The 24,408-nt window shown below is 37.7% G+C and overlaps 1 protein-coding gene across 1 annotated transcript; it reads right to left on the bottom strand.

Moving 5' to 3' along the window:
- Window positions 1-12,310: 12,310 nt before the first annotated feature.
- On the bottom strand, window positions 12,311-24,408 carry mtnr1ab (melatonin receptor 1A b). The gene is made up of 2 exons (XM_058396450.1): window positions 24,021-24,408; window positions 12,311-14,764 (listed from the first exon to the last, which is right to left on the bottom strand). Exons 1-2 carry the CDS (start codon window positions 24,205-24,207, stop codon window positions 13,896-13,898), a joined length of 1,056 nt encoding a protein of 351 aa, XP_058252433.1. The 5' UTR covers window positions 24,208-24,408; the 3' UTR covers window positions 12,311-13,895.

Here is a 24,408-nt window from a genome sequence, read left to right as displayed (position 1 = left end):
CTGACTATTTGGGCAAAACCATACAGCTATGTTTCAAATCCTAATGGAAAACCTTCTGGGAAGATTGGAAATTATTATAACTATGACTAAATCTGGAATGTAATGTACAAAAACATGATGGTCAGGTGTCTACATACAGTTCAACCATATAGGATACTGTATGCTAACAGCACTCACGGAGGCATGAGGCATATTCTCAGATATCACTTTCATTCTTCAGGGTGCATCAAGTTGACACAAATCTTCTTAATGAAGAGGAAACATGATAAGATAAAACCCTGCTCTGTGTGATTAGTGTACCAAAATATAATCTTTATCTAGTGTGCAGATTAGTGGATAAGATAAAATCTCTAACTGAGTCACTACCTGAAGCTCCTGCTTTTCCTGATTTTATAGCTCGTGATAATTCCCTTCAAATAATGTCTAATGGCACACATTTTCACAGAATTGTATTAATTTTTTTTAAACAAATTTAAGTCTTAAATGTTTTGCTGTCAGCAGGGCAGGATCATACAACAGTACAGGGTTTTCCATCTTAAGTCAAGAGCTTTGGATGTGAGAGAGGGTTGTAAATATAGTAGAGATGTAAATAGAATACGCCTGCAGGCAGAGTGTGGGTTCCTATTAACACAGCCAATTAATATATCATGCAGTACTTGTCTGTTTAGAAGGTGATATGCATCCAACATGCATGTTTCACAGCATTTTATATGCCTATTCAGTCAAGCAGAAATATTTTTAAAAAATGCTATATTACCATAAGACATTGATTTACTATAGATCACAAACTTTCTCTTATTGTATATGTCAAAGGTTCTCAAGGGATAAGCTTGAGTTCTTGCTGACTTCAGTATTAAGGTGCATTATATAGCATGTTTCTTAGATTCACTCCCTAGTATAGACTCATTTCTAGGTACCCTTGAGATAGCAAGCCACTTTACTTTCATGTCACAACTGCATTTGTGGCACTTTTTCATTCCATGAAACCAAAAACAAAATTGTGCATCTACTTTATTGATTTTCTCCATGCTAAACCCAACCAACTGCTTGTATTTGCAGTTCTTTAGGTTCTTTTTTACTTGTCATCTACACTAATCTTATGTTTGTATTAAAGGTTGGAAAAGAGACAATGATAAGAGACAATTCTAAGATACTATGCTAAAAGAAGCCTTTGGGCGTGGAACATCTGTTAAAGACCCAGAGCTGAAACTTGCATGCTGATGGGTCACTGAAGATGGATGGTGGGCCAGGATCAACTCATAAGCCTAAGGGTCACTGTAACAAGGTAGCTGGTCATGGGAGTCATATGTCTGTGATTCAGGGGCTTCTAAAGTGTTTGGTGAAGAAAGAAGAATCCAGTCTTAGGTATTTGTTAGAGCCACCATATGAACCTTTAGTGTATTTACTTCAGTACAGAGTGAATTAAGCTCCACTACACAGGCTGGAGAAGGCACATGGCATAACATCTGCTGCAGTCTTGAAAACCAAAACAGAAGTAAGCATGTTTGACATGTTTGTTGTTAACACAAGTAGCCTACAACAGTTAGAAGAGGAATCATAAAGGAAGAATGATACATGGCATCACCACTTAAATAAGGACTCAAGCCACCATTTCATTTGCACTCTTCCTCTGACCTTCCTCAAGGCTGGTTTTTGGTAACGTAGTTGTTCTTGTCACAGATTTCACAAAAAAAGCACAATTCACCAAATGACAGGGAAAGAAAACATGAAATCTGATTTGACAGATCTTGTGACATTCAGTCAGATCTTGTGCTGTTCAGTCAGCTTTTGTGCTGTTTAGACAGTTTCACATGATAGATGCCAAAAAAATAGAATTTGAGTTGCCTGCTTTAACAAAGTCACAGTTTTTCTTACACACCACCATGTACATAGTTGGATGGATATTGTAGTGGTTGGATAAGATATTTTGAGATGAACAACTGAAGGTTTATTACAGTTTAATTGCAGTTATTGCCACAGACAAACATAGAACAGCAATTAAATTATGAAACTAAACTCATTGTGGAACTTTAAATGAGTGCTTTATTAAAGGCAGGCTTCGGAAGGGTGGACCATTTAAACCATTTAAATCTGGATAAAAGTCTCAGACAGCACTAGTAGTAACTGAAAAATATAAATATGTGCTAGAATTTCTTAACTGAGGGGGTTTTATCTGATTAGATAAGATCTACATTGTTTGAGTAAAGGGAGAGAAGAGTCTCAGGTAGAGCCACAGTTTCAGGTGGAGACATGGTCTTCTGTGGAGACATGGCTTTTCCTCCCAGAAGCTTGTCAATGGTGATGCCTTGGCCATAATCACTGGGATCCTAAATTCTAATCTGTTGAAAAGTTGGAGTTAAATTGTGGAGCTCTGAGAGATAATGTGTGAAAATGCCATTATAATAATGTTAAGCATTTACTGTAGGGTTTTTTGTACCTTATAATTCTGCGCTTTGTTTCAGCCAGAATTGTCTGGCCATGTCAAGAAGGTCGGGGAGATGGGAGGAAGCATTGTTTTTCATCAGTCTCTTATGAGTTAAGTGTAGAAGTAGGGTGACAGGACAGGGTTGTACACAGGGTAGAAGTAGACTGGGATGAGGATGAAGTGAGGTGTAATTGTGGCAGGCACATAGTAAAACGTTGTCTCAGGCTGGAACTGAAAGAAGAAACAGTTGGCTTTTAGAGAAACAAATTCCTCCAGAAGATCAAAAAGAAATGAACAGGTTCATATCTAGGCCTGCTTATGAAAAAATAATGGCATTTGTCTTCAAAAACAGGGCTGGATTTATACTTATTATACTGTATCTTCTGCTTCTGTGTTAAATGATCATGTCTAAGGCTTTAGCACTCTCTAAGATAAAAGTCTACTTGTCTTACCAATTAAAATGAAATTAAGATTACTGTAAATGAATATTAAACTATGCAACCTTAATATTGAACTTTACAATATGAGTGGTTCCATAGAGTGGATCCTGATGATCAAATTTGCTTATCAACAAAGTTATAATCATGAAACTTATCATTATCCAAACTCAATGGTGTAATGTGATGTGTGAAAGTAAAATTTGTGAAAAGTTAAATGTAAAGTGTGGTGTGTGAAAAGTAAAATTTGTGAAAAATAAAAAGTAAGGTGTGGTGTGTAACTTGTGAAGTATAAAAGTATTGCTAGTTCACTGTTGATGTTCGCTCATGGTGTCAAGGTTACAGTGTGAATTTGGATTGATGTTAGTTATGTAGGTGTCTACTCTATGTGATGAAACATTCCTAATACCTAATACACTATGTTCTTGATCAGAATTTTCCAGAAATCTAATTCCATGAATCTTTAGAATGGCACCTGCCTCATCCTACAGTAAATGTTCTACTACTAACTACACTATCTACTAACTACATGTAACCATACGTTTATGTTCATAACCACAACACAATATACCAATAATTACATTACATTCAAAGTTTCCTGACTAGGATTTTAAGATATGAGCGGCTCAGCCCAAAGAGTCCTTAGTGGCTTAGTGGTTAGCACATTTGACTCACACCTCCAGCATCCTGGGTTTGAGTCTCAATCCTGCTCACTGTGTGTGTGGAGTTTGCATGTTCTCCCCGTGCTTGGTGGGTTTTCTCTGGGTGCTCCGGTTTCCTCCCACAGTCCCAAGACATGCTACTAGGTTGACTGGAGTCTCTAAATTGCCCGTAGTGTGTGTGATTGCGTGAGCAAATTCATGTGTGTGTGCCCTGCGATAGGTTGGCACTCTGTCCAGTGTGTATCCTGCCATGATGCCTGAGATAGGCACAGGCTCCCCGTGACCCGAGGATAGATCAGATAAGTGGTACAGACAATGGAATGGAATGGAAAATATTCACACTGGTGTCTTCATTGTTTAATAACAATCTACACATCTGAGTTAATCTCAGGATTAGCTGATTACTAAGAAAACCAGTGTGAATATATCAAATGAAGTAAAGTTATTAGGTTTTTCTCCTCCTCTTGCTGCTGTTTTTGTCAGTTTGACGTTACTACAGTCAGCCACCAGGACAGGGAAGATCTACTCAGCCACCACTTTCACTACAACCCTGCCTCCCTCTCTGTGTTTGTCAAAATGGCTTAATAAATTCAATTTTATTTGTATAGTACTTTTAACAACAGACATTGTCTCAAAGCAGCTGTACAGAAATATAAAAATATTGAATAAACATTACATGATAAAGTTTACAATTTAATGTATATTTATCCCTAATGAGCAAGCCTGAGGCAAGTGCCAAGGAAAAACTCCCTGAGATGAGATGAGGAATAAACCTTGAGAGGAACCAGACTCATCCTCATTTGGGTGACACTGGAGAGTGTGATTATAAATAATGTCCTTCCTACAACTGTTTATAGTCAAGTGGAATTGTGCAACCAAGAGCTCCTGAACAAAAGTCAGCATAATTTCTGAGTTCATTATAGATTTAACACTAAATAAAATACTTCATATATTTAATAGGGCAGAATAGACCTTGGTGGCTGTCAGGCTACTTTGGCAGGAAGTCCCAGTGTAACCTTGTGTTTCTTTTTTTAGATGTGGACTATCTGCTGAGTTCAGCCTCACTGCCTGATCTGCTCAAAATGAACAAAAATGACAGAAAGACATCAATAATACTTGTGTCTAAAAGGCTAACTCTGTTTTGAGTACATGAAACATTGTACATTGTCTCACACTGGCTATCATCTAGTATTGTATTTTTGCATAAATTAGCTCTTTTGCACAGCATGCTTTACACTTTCATCCACAAAAAACTGCAGATAATTATATGCATACACTTTATTCATAATAGTTACTCATAACAATCCTCCTATATTCATACCACCACATTTCAAACTGTATTGTTTCATATGCTGCATTTTTTATGTGTATTATTTTGTATTTTTATTTTTCCACTGTTCAGCTAATGCCACTTTATTTCACTTGGTTCTCTATTCTGCACAACTATTTCCACTTCATCTTCTCTTGTTTTACCCATTTTTTATTTGTGTCTATTTTATTTCATTTTATTCCATTGTATTTTAATTTTTTTAATTCCCCCCTTTTTGACCCTATTCTATAAGATTGTATCTTTCATAAAAACAGACACTCGTAAAAAGGTCACTGCATAGACAGATAGATAACTTTATTGTATTGCGAAGTACAGGTACATAGCAACGAAATGCCGGATCTTGTATGATTGTGATTGTGATCAATAGAATTTCCTAGAATTTGAAGATTGTAACCATATATTAAAAGCTGATGTCTGGCACAGTCAATTACAAGGACATTAATCAATGTTTTTTTTTTCTTTAATAAGGCTGATTACTACACAATAAACGAAAAAAAAATCTTGTTCTTCTGTTCACATACATTATTTACCAACTTTTAGACTATCAGTGGAATTCTGATGTCTATCCATCCTTACTGCTTGACCTGTCTAAAACAAACAACAAATGGAAACTATAGATCTACATAACAAAGACAATTTCTATACAGAAAGTTTGACTGGTTTAAACAGCATACTTAACCTACATATTACTTTATTTATATTTGATCTAAACAACAATTTCTCTTAGGTAATCTTCATCTTTGTCTTATATCAGCTCATATCACACCTCCACTGCCCACAGTCTCTTCCTCTGATGTCTTCTTAAACTGCAGGTGCAAATATTCATTTACACATTTACAGCTGAGATTGTACACTCACACACACACACACACACAGAGACACACAAACACAGGCTATACACTGATCAGCCATATCAGAAACTTGAATAACAGTGATTATCTTGTTACAGTGGCTCCTGTCAAGAAGTGGGATTTATTTCATTAGGCAGCATGTGAATAGTCAGTTCTTGAAGTTGATGTGTTAAAAACATGTAAAATGGACAAGAGTACGGATCTGAGCAACTTGACATGTCTCCAAAACAGCAGCTATTGTGGGATGTTCCCACTCTGCAGTGGTTGAGGAATGGTTTGATTAGTGTGTTGTGTAGTGTACAGTATATACAGGTGTGTAGTACAGAAGTGTACATATTGCTCTGGGAACGCGATGTGTGCAGTTCCACTCTGGTCACTAAGCAACTCCGGGTCAATGCACACCTGAAGCAGCACCTTGTGCCAAACCTCCATTAATATCACATACAACTGGCTTTAACCACTAATATGCAGTGTTAATGTGTTTAAATACTGTTATTCTGACATTAGATTTCATCATTTACACCACAGACTGATGTGCACTGCAGCTATAACTGCTGCAAACCAGTATAAAATTAAGATGAGATTTTTCTCTGCATGTTAACAAAGCGTATCTGTACACAAAGAAGAGAAGACTACCCTTTTGGCTGTCACTGAGAAACTATATGCTGCTAGATCAGCAAAGCTGTTATCTGTCCTCATCCTCCTTGACCTTTTGGCAATATCTGACATAATCAACCACAAGACTCTCTTGTCCACTTTCAGGGGTTTGGAATTTGAGGAACAGCATGGGAATGGTTTGCTTCTTACCTGGATGGTCACTCATATCAGGTAACATGGAGGGGATTGACATCTGCTCCACACAGACTCTCCACTGCTGCCCCACAAGGCTCGGTACTTGGCCTTTCCCTTTTCTCCATCTATACTCACTCTCTTGGCAAAGTTATATCCTCACATTTGTTCTCTTACCACTGCTATGCTGATGACACTCAACTTGTCTTCTCCTTCCCTCCCTCAGATACAACGGCTTCTGCTCAGATCTCGGCTTGTCTGGGGGACCTATCATGATAAATAATGGCTCATCAGATGAAACTCATTCCCAGCAAAACAGCTGGTCACCCCAGGTGATTCATCCCCAGGCCAGGATCTTGCAATATCCCAGCATAACTCTCTGATCTCCCCTTCAGCTACTGCTCACAACCTTGGGGTATCCATAGACAATCAACTGTTCTTTTTCTCCCATATTGCTAATGTGACATGGTTGTGTCGGGTTCTTCTCTACAGCATCAGAAGGATTCAGCCATTTTTATACACATAGGCTGCTCAGGTGCTTGTTCAGTCTTTTGTCATTTTTAGTTCAGTCTCTTGTCATGCCAGTTCTGGCACTGAGGTGGTGGAATGAACTTCCCCTATATGTCCAAACAGCTCACTGGCTGTCTTCAAACGACGGATGAAGACCTACCTCTTCCTGAAACACTTAAACTAGCTCTTATTTTCCCTGTTTGCTTTATGTATTGTTATATAAAAAACTCCCAACACAATTTTAAGGCTGATGGCACCCTAAGTCTGTGATCTATTGAACCAGTGTTAATGTATTCATTGATAGAGACTTTTGTATGTTGCTCTGGGTAACAGCATCTGCCAAATGCCAGAAATGTAAAATTTTAAACAAAAAAGCTCTTTTGGAAACATTAATGATATCAAAGGTCCCTGTATAGGCATGCATTCAGCGAATGCTGTAAGTAACTGGTTAGGCAAAGTGAGCAATATCAGTCAAGAAGAAGAAGAAGAAAATGAGAAAAGGAAAAACAATTACAGCATGTCATCATATCGTATTGATAGTTTTGCATCTTTTTTTGCCTACATAAACATTTTGTGAGGGCAAATATTTGTGAGTGCATTTTGCAGATCATGGTGCTGAAGGGTGCATAGCACTACTTTACGTTTAATAAGGATACACCTAAATGCTACCTGAGTAATAGCTCTCCCTTGTGGAGAATGATTAGCCTGCTAAACATCTGAGCATGCTAAGTGTTTGTAGATGAGACCATGAGATGATTGAACCATGAGATGATTCATGTATAAAATGCCTTGAGGAGAGTAAGGTAATTGGTGCAGGTGTGCGCAGTGGTACTACAGGGGCACTGCTTTGCCCAAAAAGCCACATGCTATATTTGCCCTTCACATGCTGACTCTCTGTATAATTCAGGTGTGAAGTTTTCTACAAAGCAGATGACACAGGAGCATAGAATAAGCCTAAATGCAGAACTTTATTATAGCATTTACTCAAACCTTTCATGTCACATTTCATATCAGAGGTCAAAAGAATCTGAGATACAGCCTTGCTGGATGTTAGACACTTTGGTGATGCTTTGTTGTCATGATCAGAATTGCAAATATGCAGAACATCTCAAATATGTATCATATTATCACACTCTGGAAGCCATGTTTACTGAGAAAACACTAGAGATAAGGGAAAACTGATAGAACAACCTCAGGTCTATATGCCATTTTTGTACACATATTATTATATCCAAAATGTAATTTTGTTTATATTAGTCAAATGTAATATTCAGGTTTCTCTCATTTCAATTAAAATGTACAAAGCCAATATAAACAAATTATGTATATTACTGACTTTACACCACAGAAATAAGGAGTGAAGGAGCAAAATGAAAAGGATGGGTGTGTTTTGATGATAAACATAAGGTGCTAAAGGGAGGAATTATGGTAAATTGGTACTAATCTGAAACAACAACGTAGGTCATATCAGATTATCAGTTTGTTGCTTTCATAGACTCAGTAGGAGATTAAATAAGTATATAAAAACAGACTTGCGTATTATGAAACCTCTCTCTCTGGCCAAATGCAAAATCATATGATGGTACAATAATGTTTTTCAGTTCTAAAGCAGACTAGGAAACTGTTTCTTTTGTTTTTCAAAGTCTTTTGGTTTAAAGTTAGAGTATGAAATTTCATACTTTTTAACAGATCTCTTTTAAATGAACAGACCACACACATACACTACCTTAATTTCCCCTCACACACAAGACACACAAACAACAGACTTTGTCAAACCATTGAGTAAAGATCCTGTGCAGGTTTATAGAAACCACTATAATCAGTGTACCTCAGCTGCAAATCTGCTGTGCTGTGCCACCATCACTCCTGCACCACACATTAACACCTGGTAGATAAGAGCAATTAGATATGAAATTAGACATGAAATTGGATATGAAATTGGATATGAAATAGCAAAAAGTGACTCCAATCTGTTTGTTTGGGTTTTTTTGTTGATGTTTTATCTGAATTTACCTTCAGCTTTTTTGAATGGTTAATATTTCTAGCTTCTTCACAAAACCTTTGAGAATCAAAACTAACCGATTTCCCTGTTATGTTTAGTGCCTGTACTTCAAACCCCTCTTATGTAGCATTTAAACGTAAAGTGTTTTCAATATTCAGGATCTTTCTGATTAGTGTATGGTCATAGTTTTTGGTTTTGAGATACAGATAATGACAACAATCATGACAATAATAAAAAAATTTTACCCAGAAACTAACAGGGCTCATCCTTCTGTTTATCATCTCTACGTACAGTGACAAATATTGTACATGTCCCAGAAATTCTGCCATTAATTAATAAAATAATTTACAAGTATATACATAGAAGCCTACAGAACCGGGAAATAAAGCTTTGACGTTCTATATAGTGTATACAGTATATCTCTATATATAGAGATGTACATAAGGTGCACAGGGGAATGTGTGAACAGCTGTTCATGTTAGCACTGCTAAAGCACGTGTGTACAGTATAAAGTATATCTTCTAAAATTCAATGCAGAGAACAAAACAATGTTCAAGACAAATGTCTGGCTTGTATTTTAATTATGTTCTCTGTGTATTGTATTATCTAATTTTTTTTCCAGCCTGTTATTAAGTATGTGTCAGAGAGTGTTAACAAGCTAGCTAAACCACAGAGCAATAAACACACACGGGGTGAGCAGACACCTTGGAAAACTCACTGCTGTTCAATATAAACTAGTTACATTACATCAATAACAAATACATTACAAACTGTTCACTAGTCCAATGGCCAGTTCTCTAGCTAAACATCTAGCATCACACCTAGGTAATGATGCAAACGAGCGATGAAATTAGAGGATGAAAAATTATCTTAACTGTTTAATTCGTTTTTTCTTACTATAAATGACTCTCTGACCTGACAAAGCTAAGTGTGATCTATTAACTCTAAAGTCCTGTGATTTATTAAAGCTGAGTCCTGTGACTAAATAATTAAATAAAATCCCTTACCCCTTACTTTAGAAAGTCACCTTTACAGTATATGAATACTTAGGAAGTCCATCCTATAAAACCTGCTTGCTAGAATAATTTGAATAGCATCTTATGCAAAGCGATGTAGAGTACCTGATATAAAAATAACTTTTCTGATTGTATTGGATTTCTCACAAAGGTAAGGGAGCAATACTTACCTCTTATTATTTTGGTAATTTGTTATTTAATTAGGTAATTGGTATTCCACTGTTTGGGAAAGGAATCGCTATGGTATTTTTGACAAAGACCTTGAACCAGCTTGCTTCAGCTAATAGAACATGCTGTTGCAAAGAACAGGACTCAGTGGAGGATTAAAACAAAGAGCCAGATCACTTCTGCAAAGGGGCAGTTGCAGTATTGCCTTGAATCAAGACACATGTGGCACATTATCGGTCATCTGGTTTTCAGTAGATGGAACAGCAGGCACTGGGAAAGTGAGGGCTATCCTGCAGGTACCAGTTCCAACCTATATGCTACTGAATTCACTTGTCTTTCATTAAAAGGACAACTGACAAAGGACTTACATTTTGAGAACATAACTTCAGTTTCATGTTCATGTGGAGAGGCAGAGCATTTGTCCAGGTTTCAGTTGGGTGGGTGAAGGCAGTGATGTCTGTCTGTCTGGTTCTTCTGTGTGCAGATGGCTCTCTGCAGGCAGACATGCACTGCTTCCTTCTTCCTTCTCCACTGTTGCTTCTTCCCATCCATTCATTCACTGTGGGACATCCAAGAGTTCTCCAGACCAATTTGTCAAACATTGAACAAGTAAGTGATGTGGCTCAGCGGTTAAGGTGCTGGGTCACTGATCAGCAGGTCTGGGTTGAAGCCTCTGAGCTGCTGTTGCTGGGCCCCTGAGCAAGGCCCTTAATCCTACCTGCTCCCGGGATACTGCACAGTGGCTGACCCTGCGCTTTGACCCTACCTTCCTAATAAGATGGGATATGCAAAAATCCTTTTGGGGCAGTGATTGGAGTTGAAGCCCCAGGACTGCCAAGCTGCCAGTGTAGGGCCCCTGAGCAAGGCCCTTAATTTTCTCTCTGCTCCAGGGGTGCTTTATCATGGCTGATCCTGCACTCTGATCTGCAAAGAAATCTGCTGTATGTATATGTAACTATAATAAAGGCTTCTTCTTTTACTTGGAATTTTTATAACTTGGACATTGGATTAGGCATAGAACCATGACAACAGACTGACATTTAATTGTGTGCAAAATGTCTGCAATACATGTGTGGTGAATTGGACAAAATTTTGTCTCCATGGTTGTAGGGAGCTTGGAGGAGAGGTATTACATGGCATGCTTTAGAAAATTCATCAACGATTGCTAGTATTGTGGTATCACCTTGGGAGATTTCCAGTGATGAAATCTACTGCAATGTGTGACCACGGTTGATGTGGGATGGGTAGAGGTTCTAGAACACCTAAGGGTTCTTGTCATGTGGTGCGAAACAGGGCACAGATAGGATAAGCTTTGACAAATCTCTCCACAACTTGTGCTAAGGACTGCCAACAAAGCTTTTCCACTAACCTTCTTAATGGATCTGGGTGACATATGCACCCATTCTATCACAATTTCAGTTCTGAGGCACATTCTAGGGGGATTTGATTTATCAGTGGATGGGCCCAATCAGTTTATTTCTTTGTCACACTTAAACATAAAGCTCTGAACTGAACCTACCAGTAGGGTTGATCAGTGGTATCTTGGGGGTAGTATCTCGGTGGTAAGGACCTTGAACGACAGAGCGGAAGGTTGTGTGCTCAAATCTCTCCACTTGCATGCTGCCACCCCTGGGTCCCTGAGCAAGGCCCTTACCCCTTAACTGCCCAGTTGGATAAAATAAGATGTATGTAAAGCGCTCTGGATAAGGGCATCTGCCAAATACTGTAAATGTCAATGTTGTTGATTTAGGTGAAATGTTACAGTACCAATTTTTCTTATCCATGCTTGCAGACCTGAGGAATGTATCCTAACCTCATGGGCAAAATGGTTTATGTTTTTTTACTGTGCACAGCTCATGGCCATTAATAGCAGTGTTACCTGGTATCTGCACCTCATCATTTTAGACGCTATTTACATTTTTTTTTTCATATTCTTTAGGAATAAGATAAAGGATGACAAGGTACATTAGATGCCTAAGGGAAGAAAAGAGTGAATGGGTAGGCAATGAAAGGAAACAGGATTATTTATCAGAGCTGTTCAAACACAAAATGCATTTATTTCAGCTTCCACAGACTTAGAGACACATTCAGCTCTAAGCATAGAAACAACATCTGTGGGCATGGACACAGCAACTTGCACTTAAAAATAGCTCAGCGATTGTACACTGTGTATGGTCAGGATGCACAAGATGAATCATTCTATGAAAGAATCGTGCATGGATAGAAACCTACCTCAACGTCTGATTCTATTGCTGACAGATATCCGGCAAACCTACTGGAGGCATCATTGTGATAAGAAAATACGTAAAACAGATCATTTGGCCCAGAAATCGGTTTCTCCTCAGATGATCCAAAGTATTTTAAAGTTTTTCTTGTCTGCCAGATTAGACTTGGAGCAAAAAAACAAAAACAAAAAAAACCCGCAAAGCTGGATTGCAGTTTCTGAAAATATGACAATACCCGAGAATGTGGCAACATAATAAATGGGATAATCGTCATAAATTTGTAATCCTACATTCACAATTGTATTTTTAAAAAATCTTGAGAGAGAATATGAAAATAAATACCCTGTGTGTACAGGCAGCACTAGGCTTATTTCAGTAAAAGACTCATGTGACATCTCAAAGACAGACAAACAAATATGTTCAGTCATTTTGCTTTATGTTGAAAACAAAAGTGATGTATAAAATGTCTGACAGCAAAGTGACACAATAAAGGTGTTTTGCACACAGAATTTGGAGCATGCACAAATACAAACAGATCATTATCACCAGGTTTATTTTGCTCACAGCAATTCTCCATATGACCTGAAATTTTGCATTACCTATTCAGCCTTCCATGATAAATATTTCCAGCACTTTTACTTCATCCTCTTGTCAAGCTTTCGATTTTTTAAACGTTCTTCTTCATGTACAGGTTGATTAAAAAAAAAAAAATTAAACAATGTTAAAGCATACTGGCAGCAGTTTTCTTTACAGTTTTCTTTACAGTACTGTTGTCATTTTTGGTGAAGTTGCTACCAGCTTGAGTTTGCACATGGATGGTTCGACTAGAGTATTACAGTGTCTTTTGACACTGACACCACAAAAATGGCACTAACACTTTTGAATCACCCTGTATACTATGCCACATACAAGAAGGTTATAAAAATATAGAAATTCCCAATCAAAAACATACAGTGCAATTTGTTCACCAATCCATCAATGGAGTCAAAATATATTTGTATTCCGCAAAGTAACATAACCTTGCTGACTGTTTAGTGCCAAACAGCAATTATATATTAAGCTCCAGGGCTTAAAAGGGGGTTTTCATGTGCTGTAGACAACCTCTTTGTATTTTGACCGTGGGCAAAGACCGTTATCAAATGTCAAATGCAATATGTACAATTATAATATGTTAAATCAAAATTTTTTTTATGTTACTTTGAGGTGACATTTGGGAACAAAATGATAGCCGTAAAATATCAATAAAAACTGTCACAATAAATAAATCCGTCTTTCCCCATTATGAAATGTAAACATGAGACAGGATATCTGCAATGCACCATTTAAAAAAGAATCTGTTAAAGAAAATCCATACGCCCTGTATGCCTGAATACATTGTTTATAGGTTTATTATATGTATATAGTACCATTTACAGTCCCAAGGGGTGCAGAGGGGTATTTGGAGTATGTCTTGCTCATCTTGACTTAAACCTTCAAGTGTTTACACTGAGTCAACTTTCACTTGGTTGTTGTTTGACATTAAAGCGGATGGCTTGCTTTTCATCCTGTCTACAGCGTCATTAGAGCTGTCTGGGTAGAACATCCTAGCAGTGCAAAATGAGATGATGATTTTTTTGTACTCTTGTCTAAAGTTCTGATTGAGAAGTCCATACACAATGGCATTAAGGCAGCTGTTAAAGTAGGCCATGAAATAACTGAATACAAAGAGCCACTCCGGGATGAGAGGCGCCACCCGCTCAGGGTTCACGGCAACGGCCAGGCCGATAAAGTTAAGCGGTGCCCAACAGATGGCGAAAAGCACGAACACTACAAACATGGTGACAAAATTCCTCACTGTATGTGGCGTAAGTTTGGGTCGGAACTCGGGCTTGACACGTCTCCGCACCTGAATGACCAGAATCCAGATCCTCATGTAGCAATAGGTGACGACCAGTATGGGAAGGATGAAGTGAAAGAAGACCACGGCAATGGTATAGGCCGAACTGGCTGATTGCGCGAATGTGCACGAGTACACTCGGGGGTCATACTGCAGCGAGCCCACGAAGAAGTTTGGCACAATAGCGACAACAGTTAGGATCCATATTAGGATGACGTAGCAAAGGGAGTTTTTGTCGCTGTAGAGCTTGTCATACTTGAGGCTGTGACAAATGTAACAGTACCGGTTTAGAGCAATGCCGGTGATATTAAATATGGACCCAATGACACTTAGGCCCATCAGAAAGCCACTGATTTGGCAATGTACAAAACCCAGGTTCCATCCATTGTTGAAAATAGACATCAGCACCAGTGGGTAGGGATAAACTGCCACGACTAGGTCTGCCACTGCCAGGCTCACCACAAATATATTCCCTGCAAAACAAATATAGGGAAATTTCAGCCTGATTTCTCATTGAGAGAAGTATGAGAAAATTATGTAAATATGTAAAATGATTATGCCTATGCAATATTTGTGAAAAATAGTATAGTAAAACAGAATGCAATACACTTTAATATTTAAACAGACTTAATCTTTTCTAAAGCCTTTGCACAAAGATAAAAATATTTTTATTATATAAGAGAAGAGAATAGCTTGAAATGAGATTTATATACAAACCTGATATCTGAATGTTTTACTACGCTGGAGGAATGAGTGATTAAGTATAGTTTTATTTTTTCAAGTATCACATCTCATTTCAGATCGTTCCCTATTTCATAGTTATACATGCTTTTTGTCTTATTTTACCTTGTGCTCTTTAAAAACATTGTAATGATTTGACATTAATGAAGCTGCAAATGCAAAAATGGGAATAAACAAATAAATGAATAAGTAAATTAATAAGCAAGTAAATAAATAAATAAATAAACAAACAAACCTGTTGGTTGAAATTTTAAAAGCAAAAACATAAAAAAGAGAAAAAAAAACCCCAAAAAACAGAAGAGACCAAAAATGACCACATCAATGAAAAATATGAGCTAGCAAAAAAAAAAAAAAAGCTAAAAAGATATTTCAAAACTCAAGGTTAAGACTTGTTATAGATGTCTATTTCATCAATGATGCCAATGCATTTTAATAGAATGACCTTCACCACTTTTTAATTAAGTCATACCTTTCCTAAGTCTGTCAGCTGCTTTCTCTATTAAAAGCATTTGGGTTGCACCTGCTTTTGTCATGTGATGTTTCGTTCTCCTTTGAGGAACGTTCTGAACTTCGGGGTCCGTCTCAGGAGAGAGTTGTGATATGGTTCATTTAGAAACATTGCAGTGCTCGTTTTGTCAGCTCTTTCACCCTCACAGCACTTTGGATGTATTCAACAAATTTAACTCATTTTAAATCCTTTTGAAAATAATATTTTTGCAGTCAGTTAGACTGAGAAGCGTGTAGCATGACCTGAGCAATAGTGACATGGAACCCTTTCTCCCATCTGTCTTCCCTCATTAGCACTAAGCCTGCGTGACTCTGTCCTCTGCGTGCGGCATCTTATTGCCGGGAGGCACAGGGGGAACACAAGCTTTCAAGTATTTCAAAATATCATTCATGCTTTTTCCACTAGTTCAAGGCACGCTTGCTGCTTTCTTTGTACAAGAAGAAAAAATATTTTTATATTCTGAGCTTTAAAGCATTGAGCTATGGTGGTTTAAACGATGATTGAGCTAAAGCTTGCTGATAGATGGCAGATCGGATGATATGATTCCTGGTATGGTATGTAAATGGCTTCATGACTTTGTGGATTTAGCTTGACGCTGGAAGCAATTATTAGAGCAGAAGAACAAAACAGCAGCTCAAACTTCTGCTTTTGGGCTGAAGTGTTCTCTCTTCAGCCAGAGGGATGAACAGTCTAGAACACCCAAAAGGCCCTAAAGCCTTTCTGTGGACATCACTATCTTGCGAAGGAATGACTACTCTCTGTTACTTGACAATGAACTATTTAAAAAGCATACAATTTGTAGTATAAATGCAGCAAAACCTAGGCCCTGGCCTTAAGTAACTGCAAACTACAGCTGTGTGTATCCACAAATATGTATCCTTCCTTTTTTACCCTTAAAAACATTTTCAGCTAAGTTACATTGGGAACAGTCTGTACAGATGTCGATTGGAGTTTCCTAAATTGCTAAAATTATGCCGCTGTTCATTTTTTTTTAAAGTTCAGTTCAGTAAAGTAAAAGTTTAAAGTAAAGTTCAGCATGTTTTGTAACAGTTTTTCTCAGTAAAACACTGAATATACTGAATATATCATATTGTTTTGGTATAACCGGGACACTAAGGAAAAATGCAAAAATCTAAATCCGAGTAGTTGAAAGGTTAGAAATGGTTACTCCATAATTCTTACCAATTCTAGTTAGGCAACTAACACTAGTAACTGTCACTTTTATCTTTTATACTTGAAGGTAATTCTCAAATGTGTTATAATGACACCAGTACATTTTTAGCACCAGTGCTACATATTAGGGTGTCAGTTACTTTCCTGCTGAACTTACAATATGTTTAAAGAAAAGCTCTTTGACCAGGCCTGTAAGTTTTCTAGCCAGTTTTACATTAGACATTTGACATGCTGAGAATACTGCAATATACTCTGTGGCCAAAAGTATGTGGACAGCTGACCCTCACACCTTCCCTAAATTGCTCAGTATGGCTATAGCATTACAGATTTTCCCTTACTGGAATTAGAAGACCCAGCTGACAAATACATGGTTTGACAAGGCTAGTGAGGATGAACTCAGTGGTTTGCACAGTGTCCTGACCTCAACCCCACTGAACACCTATGGGATGAATTGGGATGACGGTTGTTCACATGACATCAGTGTCTGACCTCTTGCTATCTTGTGGCTGAATGGGCAAATCTCCAGAACATCCCCATCCAAAATCTATTGGAAAGCCCATTACTAATATTAAACCTCAGTATTAATGCTTATGGTTTTTGAAAGGGATGTTCCATACTCCATACCATTAGTGAAAATACGTCTAAGAACTTAAGTGAGAAGTAGAATCTCTGGAATATTTACAGGAATTTCAGAGTTAGTATTTGGTTTGTCCCCTTTTGTGCTTTTATGACAGTTTGCACCCGAGCTGGTATGAACTCCACAAGTTTGTGTAAAACCTTATGATCCATTTTAGATCAAATCCATCAGTGTTGTCTGAACCCATGCTTCAACAGAAGAGATCAATCATGAGGATAATCTGACCTTCTGTACAAAGCAATTAACATGTTCAATATCACTGATTTGCTTACATTTAAATAGTGACCTAGAACTAAAAAAACATTTACTTTTTTTTGAATGTTACCGTTTTAAAACTTTCCACTTTTAATAAGAGAAAATTCCTCTGACTCCACTGTATACAACATATACACTGTATACTACATATGTGTAGGTCCCCCTTGTGCTGCTAAAATATCTCTGACCCACTGAGTTACAGACTCCACAAGACCTCTGAAAGCGTGCTGGGCGATCTTGCACCAGGATTTTAGCAACAGATCTTTAAGTCCTGTATGGGCTGAGGTAGCTCAATGACAAAGGTGTTGGACCACTGCTTGGAATCTTGTGAGTTTGAGGTCCTTAACCATCAACTACTCAGTTGTATAAATGAGATAAATGTAAGGTGCTACGGATAAGGGCATCTGCCAAATGATGTAAATGTTGATGTTGCATAGCCGCAGACCTGTCAGAGTGAATATGCTGATCACTGTCCATAGCCAAAAGCACCTACAGAAAGCATCAGAATAGAATCAATGAAAGAAGATGGCCTGATCTGATGAATTATGTTTTCTTTGACATCAGTTTCACAGCTAGGTGCATGTGTGTCACTTACCTGGGGAATACATGGCACCAGGATGCACTATGGGAAGAAGGCAAGCCAAAAATTTACGAGTTTAAAATGTTTCTCTACCCAGGGTTAAAAGGGAAATTGAGAAAAGTGGAAAGAACGATAACCCAGGATTAAGCCCTGTGTGAAAAGCCCTTAAGAGTCAAAATTCAGCAGCAGATCACAAGGATTCATTTATACACTCTACTCTTTAAATAACAATAACCCAGTAGGTATGCATAATATAAACACATCTCAATGGGCTCCTATCCTATTTTATACAAAAAGCTCTATATGTTAATGCTGTCTAATGCACTTGACTCAGTACATCTGGACACTGGACTATAGTCTGTTAGTAATCATGGAATGCATGTCAGTGAAAAATGCATTGATTAATTCATCACGTTCATGATAATAAAACCTATAGTCCTAGAATGCCACTAGTAAATGAATAATTCCCTCATAACATGCTTATCAGATCCTTCCCAGGTTACATTATACACTGTAAAACATTTCTTTGGTCATGAGTTCAGAACTGAGATCTTAGGATGCATAAAACTCACCAGCTGCTACTGTGATAAAACACAGCTGAAGATAAAAGGCAAGATGCACAATTTTGCTCACCTAAAAGCAGTATGGGGACAACATACAGTAAGATCACACAAAATTCAAGCAGAAGCTACAAATACAGTCCAATGTGAAATGTTTGTTTTTTTGTGTGACCCTACTTTATACATGAGCATGGATCACATGAATTGACAGTAAAATTTCAGCATTGTAACTCACACTGATATTGAGAGCATGTCATCACACTAGGTGTTATAGAATTTGGCCAAGAATTTATTGGGATCATCTTGATGAGTAATAATCTTATGATGAATAATAATTAAAAAAAGCTTAAACATTTCTCAGGCAGTCTCTATTGTAGCTGCATCTCCTCACCTCTCACCATCAGAGAAACAGAAACCCTTTTGCATTTTGTTCTAGCATCACACACTGTGTTGCTCTATTTAAGACCGGACAAACTAGGTCCAAATCCCTGAAATGGATGAAAGACTGCATGCAGGCACTTAGCCGAGAGTGTAAGAAAGCAGAACGTAAATTACAAATATGGCGTATTGGTGGACTGTCCAGTCACAGCAGCTTTATACTTCCCAATGTTATTGTGTTCTCATCAGACACATGGTTTGGCAAATGTAGGTGGGCTTGGATTAGGGGGGTGGAGGGGTGTTCATTTTTTTTTTTTTTTGGAAGAAACAGCTTCCATCTAGCACTCCAGCCCTTCCACTGTAGCATGTAAATACAAGAATAGTTCTGCAACTGTAATGTTGCCCTTGGTCTCTTCATGCCTCCCTGATTAAGAGTCCTTCTTGTTCTTTCATCAGGTTTGGAGAGACAGTCTATTCATGGTAATATCATTGTGGTGTAACATTTTCTCCACTTGATGATGATGGCCTTCACAGTGTAAGATTTACAATAGTAAATGTTCATTATCACTTCAACTATTACCATCATCCACATCAGTGTCTGCCTCATCACCAGCACCACCATCACTCCTGATGTATAGACACAAGCTGTATCATTACAGCACTGATCTCTGCACTCATGTAGGTGGTGAAATAACACTGGTTCTATCTGTCTCTGTTATCAGTTTTGTTCATTATTTCTCGCTATTAATGTTACACCTTTTTAACATATATTCAAGCTTCCTAGTCTGTGTACAGTGTATTTAAACATCCTTCTGTTTTGATGACAATGTGATGAAGCAGGTGCAGTTGGACAGCAGCTGATCTGATCGTACACCGAATTCTGTTTCACTATAAGCATGTATTTCTCCTACATTCTAATCAAATCAGGGGAAAAGCACACTTGGCTAGGAAGGTTGCAGATATCTTGCAGTAGACACTGTTTTTACTGCTGTTTGTAACCTGAAGCTATCTCTGCAGGAAGACGCTAAGGCAAGGTATGAAAAAAACAAATAAAAACATTTCCACACCGTTTTAGTAAAATACATTTATGCATTATTAATAAAGAGATTTCAAAGAATGTTACTAGAAGAAAAAACACAGTTGTGATCAAAACCAGATTTTTTTTTTTGTTCATGGCTGTTTTCCAGAATTAAGCCTGAGCAGTGACATTTTGAAGGGTTTTTTATATATTGCAAGGCAAATAAACTGAATGCCGTTTGGGAAAGTTTTGTGACACTAGCTTCAATTATTCAAGATTCAAGAGTTTATTGTCATATGTACAGGAAACAGTCTGTTACACCATACAATAAGATTCTTACTCTGTGAATCCTTCCAGCAGCCTATGACATGAGTTATAAGAACATGCAGAAAGAAAGAAAAGATTCTGTGCAAGTATAAAGTGTACAGAGTGCAAAGTAAACAAGACATGGAAGACGTGCATGTGCAAAGTCCTGCGGATGGAGTCATCATGAGGACAACCAACCTATCAGCAACCTAATACTGTGCCCTAACTGTGTATTTCAACTGATCTAATAATATCGTAACAATTATTGTGACTTGATCATATGGAGTTTCAACTGTGGCAATCGTGAAAAATAGAGAACCCAGGCAATAACCAACAAAATGAAACTGTCTCTGTAGAAATTAGGACCTTTTTCAGGAAAGAGAGGCGACATGTAATTTTTAGTGAATTTTCATAGCACCAAGTTTAAAGACAGCTTCACCAGATGTCAGATAAATTTAAACCAGCCTCTGGAAGATGTATCATATTAGCTCTGGATTCAACAGGAGAAAGTTTCTTGGCCCTTAGCCTTAGCACTTTCTAGCAGAGTCAGGAGCTTTTTCCACAAGTTTCCATACAAGATGTTAACAAGCAGCACCACAACAGAGCAGAATGTCTCAGTGCACAAAACCACAACGTATGAGTTGACAAAATTCAGCAAGATTTTTTTTTTTCTTTTACTACGAAAGAACGCCAAAGGCAAGCCACAAGGCAAGATAAGAAGAAATGAGGACAGAAACATGAACTATATTCTCTTTTTATAATTTAACAGCATAAACCTACAACATGAACCATTGTGCTTCTTATACAATAGATTATTTGCAGGCCACAAATACCTGCACTCATTGTCTCCATAACAATATTGAATAATCAGCATCATTTTAAATAAAGCATGTACAAAGGAATATTCTGACTCTTATCCCAACTACGTAATGTCCGCTACAAACATAATACTGACATAATACATAATGTGCTGCAAAGAGTTCCCCTTGAATGAACAGTGAGCTTGACTTAATAAAACTGCCTCGGGCTTGCAAGCCATGTCAGGGCCACTAAGTGAGAATAAAACAGTGAGAGAACAAGAGTAAGAGAAATTCAGTGCGCCAGAGATTTTCAAAAATAATTACAGAAGCAAATTTTCTTGGAAAAAAACCCCACTTCATCCAGGACAGCATACGTTCCACAATCTGCCTACATACAAAGCCGTCGACGGAGATGAACATCATGTTTAACTGCTCATGAGTTGTATTGGCTGTAGGGTGCTGCAGGGAATGCTGAGTGTGTTTAAATCAGTGCTACAGGCCAGGAGGGAGCACTTGCTCTGAATAATCCAAACAGACAGTGATGTCACAGGGGATTGAGTCTTTCTGGTTGAATTGGAATATCTGTGTCGAGGGAGAGAGAAAACTGCTGTGTTCCACAACTGAAGGAAAATGCACTGTAAATATTTTGTGTATGTAGGTATGTTTTGGAACTTTCAGTGTCTACTGTACAGTGCAAGTACAGTATGTGTGTGTTGTGATTGTATTTTATGGTCTGTGTTTGAAATTATTTGAAACAGCCGTGCCATAAGAAATTCCCAGTGGGTCAGACGACTATACATTAGGCCATGGGACATTTCCTCAGTAGAGAGAAGCATAATGAATTACATGGTAGGAGGGTAATAGAACAATTAGTGGGTTAACCGTGACCCACTAATCAAAGTAGGCATTGCACTGCACCCAGTGGGAGGTCACACTGCAGAATACATTCCAAAAAGGTTCCTTTTGTGCACTTACACTAACAGAAATGCAAGAAATTCTGTTCCAATGGTAATTTATGCCCAGACATAACAATGCTACATGGTAAACAATACACTATTAAGCAGTCATTCATGCATTAAATACATTGTCACTGGCGTCAGTTTCGAATGAGAACGATTCCACACTGATCCTCTCACGATATCACTTACTACACACACACACACACACACACACACAGATCAAGTAATGGAGTTAATGGAGTTACATTACGGGCAAAATTTCATTTACGGATTCTGTGTTCGGTAGTCTTTACTTTCGTGCAACTAAGTTTTGAAGTACAGCAGCAGCATACGGCGTTCTCTCTCCTGGCAGATGATAGTGGCATATGGGACAGTATGTCACTGGCGATAAGCACTCTGTCCACTTGTGGGAGAGTAACTGGCTATTTCAGTTCTGTTTGATATTGAGCCAATTACCTGAAGCCTCTAAGCTGTGGGGTGTGACTCCCAAACAATACAGTGAAATTAAATGAAATGCAACAATAAAAACATCTTGATATAAATGAAAGCACAAAGAAGCAGCACAAGGCAGTCGATTCCTAGTGTTTCCTTCACATTTTATGAAATGAATGCTATTGTTTAAAAAATAATATTATATTTAAGATCTAATTTAAGATTATGTTTTCCTTTGTTAATAAAAGGACTTTCACTACAGTATAGGTTTTTAAGGTAATGTTTTAATTGCTACTTCTACTAATTGAACAGCTAACCTTAACTATGACAAGTCCTCTGAATTCATGATTGTTATTTAATATATTGATTAACATGTAAATCAAACAAATTAAATCAAACACGCTCTATCCAAGACTAAAACACCAGAAAATATTCTTATAAAACACTGTTACCCTTGTGGGTAAAGGAGCAGGACCCCAGAGCACATACTAGTACTAGAGTGGGAATTGAAGAGAAAAAGATGGAGCATGACACAAAACAACTGGTTGAGATGAAATGGTGAGTGATTATTATTAGTGCATCTTCAGTTCACATACTGCAAAGTGTTACCATTTTAATTTACTTTGAATAATTTACTTTTTAATTTTGTATATATAATACATATATAATACATATATAATACATATATATATATATATATATATATATAGCAACATACAGAGTGTGTATAAGTGTTTATATGGCATTATCACAGCAAATGATTGTCTGATCTTGTCTTTGGTAAGGCGTCATTAATATTTAAAGTGGCACTGTCAGAGTCCTCTGATCACAGTCACAGCTTCACCGCTTGTAACTGGTGTGTCTGGTGTAATAATTATAGTACAGTCAAGCACTGAGCTAGATACCCTTTAATAGTGTGCAATAAATTTACTTAGTTCAAATGTGTGCATTATTTCCATCTGAATTAAATATACAGGTTAAGACGTGCACAGTTTTGCTTTTCAGCACACTTGCTTTTGAAAATAATCATGCTGATGGGCTGGAAATGGTTTAGTGCATCAATTTTTATCAGTGCACTACTTTAAGTTTCATTTATTTGAATGCAACACAAATTGTCGTTTTTAATTCGAGCTTCTCGTCTATTCAACAGAACTGAATTAAAATGATAATTTACTATAAATATAGCCCACAAGATAAAAAAAAACAAAAAACAATACTTATTTACAATACTTAATACTTAGCAATATTTCACGTGCATCTGTTGTATTTTTGCGTAATAAAATATATCCGAATTATGGCTTGCCATGCATGCAAGTTGCACGTGCAGAAATGTGATGCTGTGAGGGAGATGTTTGGAAAGCATCCTTGAAGAAAAGGCTTACCTGCGTTTCTGAGCTTCTTATTCCTGTACACGGAGAAAATAACCAGCAGGTTGCCCAGTATGTCGACCACGATGGTGAAGATGAGCACGCTCCCCAGAGTGCTAGAAAGCCAACGAGGACGGCCGAGTGTGAGCTCGTGAGGGGGCAGCGTGGAACTGTTCGCTAATATGCTGCCATTTGTGTTCATTTTAAACCTCACTTTTCAGCATCACTTACAGGTGTTGGCGCCATTGCAAAACTTTTCGAGTAGTCTAGTTTGGACTGGCTGGAAAAGAGCGTGAATTAAGCCTCCTTGCGTCCGGTGCGTCGGTCGCGAGGCAGCACGTGCGCACGCACTTTTATAGCTTTGGAGCGAATTCACATTTGATAATTCGGGCGACGAGTTCAA

The sequence above is a fragment of the Hemibagrus wyckioides genome, linkage group LG08, assembly GCF_019097595.1.
Source record: "Hemibagrus wyckioides isolate EC202008001 linkage group LG08, SWU_Hwy_1.0, whole genome shotgun sequence".
NCBI classification, from domain to species: Eukaryota; Metazoa; Chordata; class Actinopteri; order Siluriformes; family Bagridae; genus Hemibagrus; species Hemibagrus wyckioides.
The sequence above is the reverse complement of the archived record's forward strand: the minus strand, read 5'-3'. Positions and strand labels throughout refer to the sequence as shown.

What these genes read in the sequence shown, in the direction of transcription:
- mtnr1ab (XM_058396450.1), bottom strand. Translation starts at nt 24,207, where the DNA reads ATGAACACAAATGGCAGCATATTAGCGAACAGTTCCACGCTGCCCCCT. An exon ending in TAAGAAGCTCAGAAACGCAG is followed by an intron (nt 14,765 to 24,020) that starts GTAAGCCTTTTC and finishes TTTGTTTTGCAG; the next exon opens with GGAATATATTTGTGGTGAGC.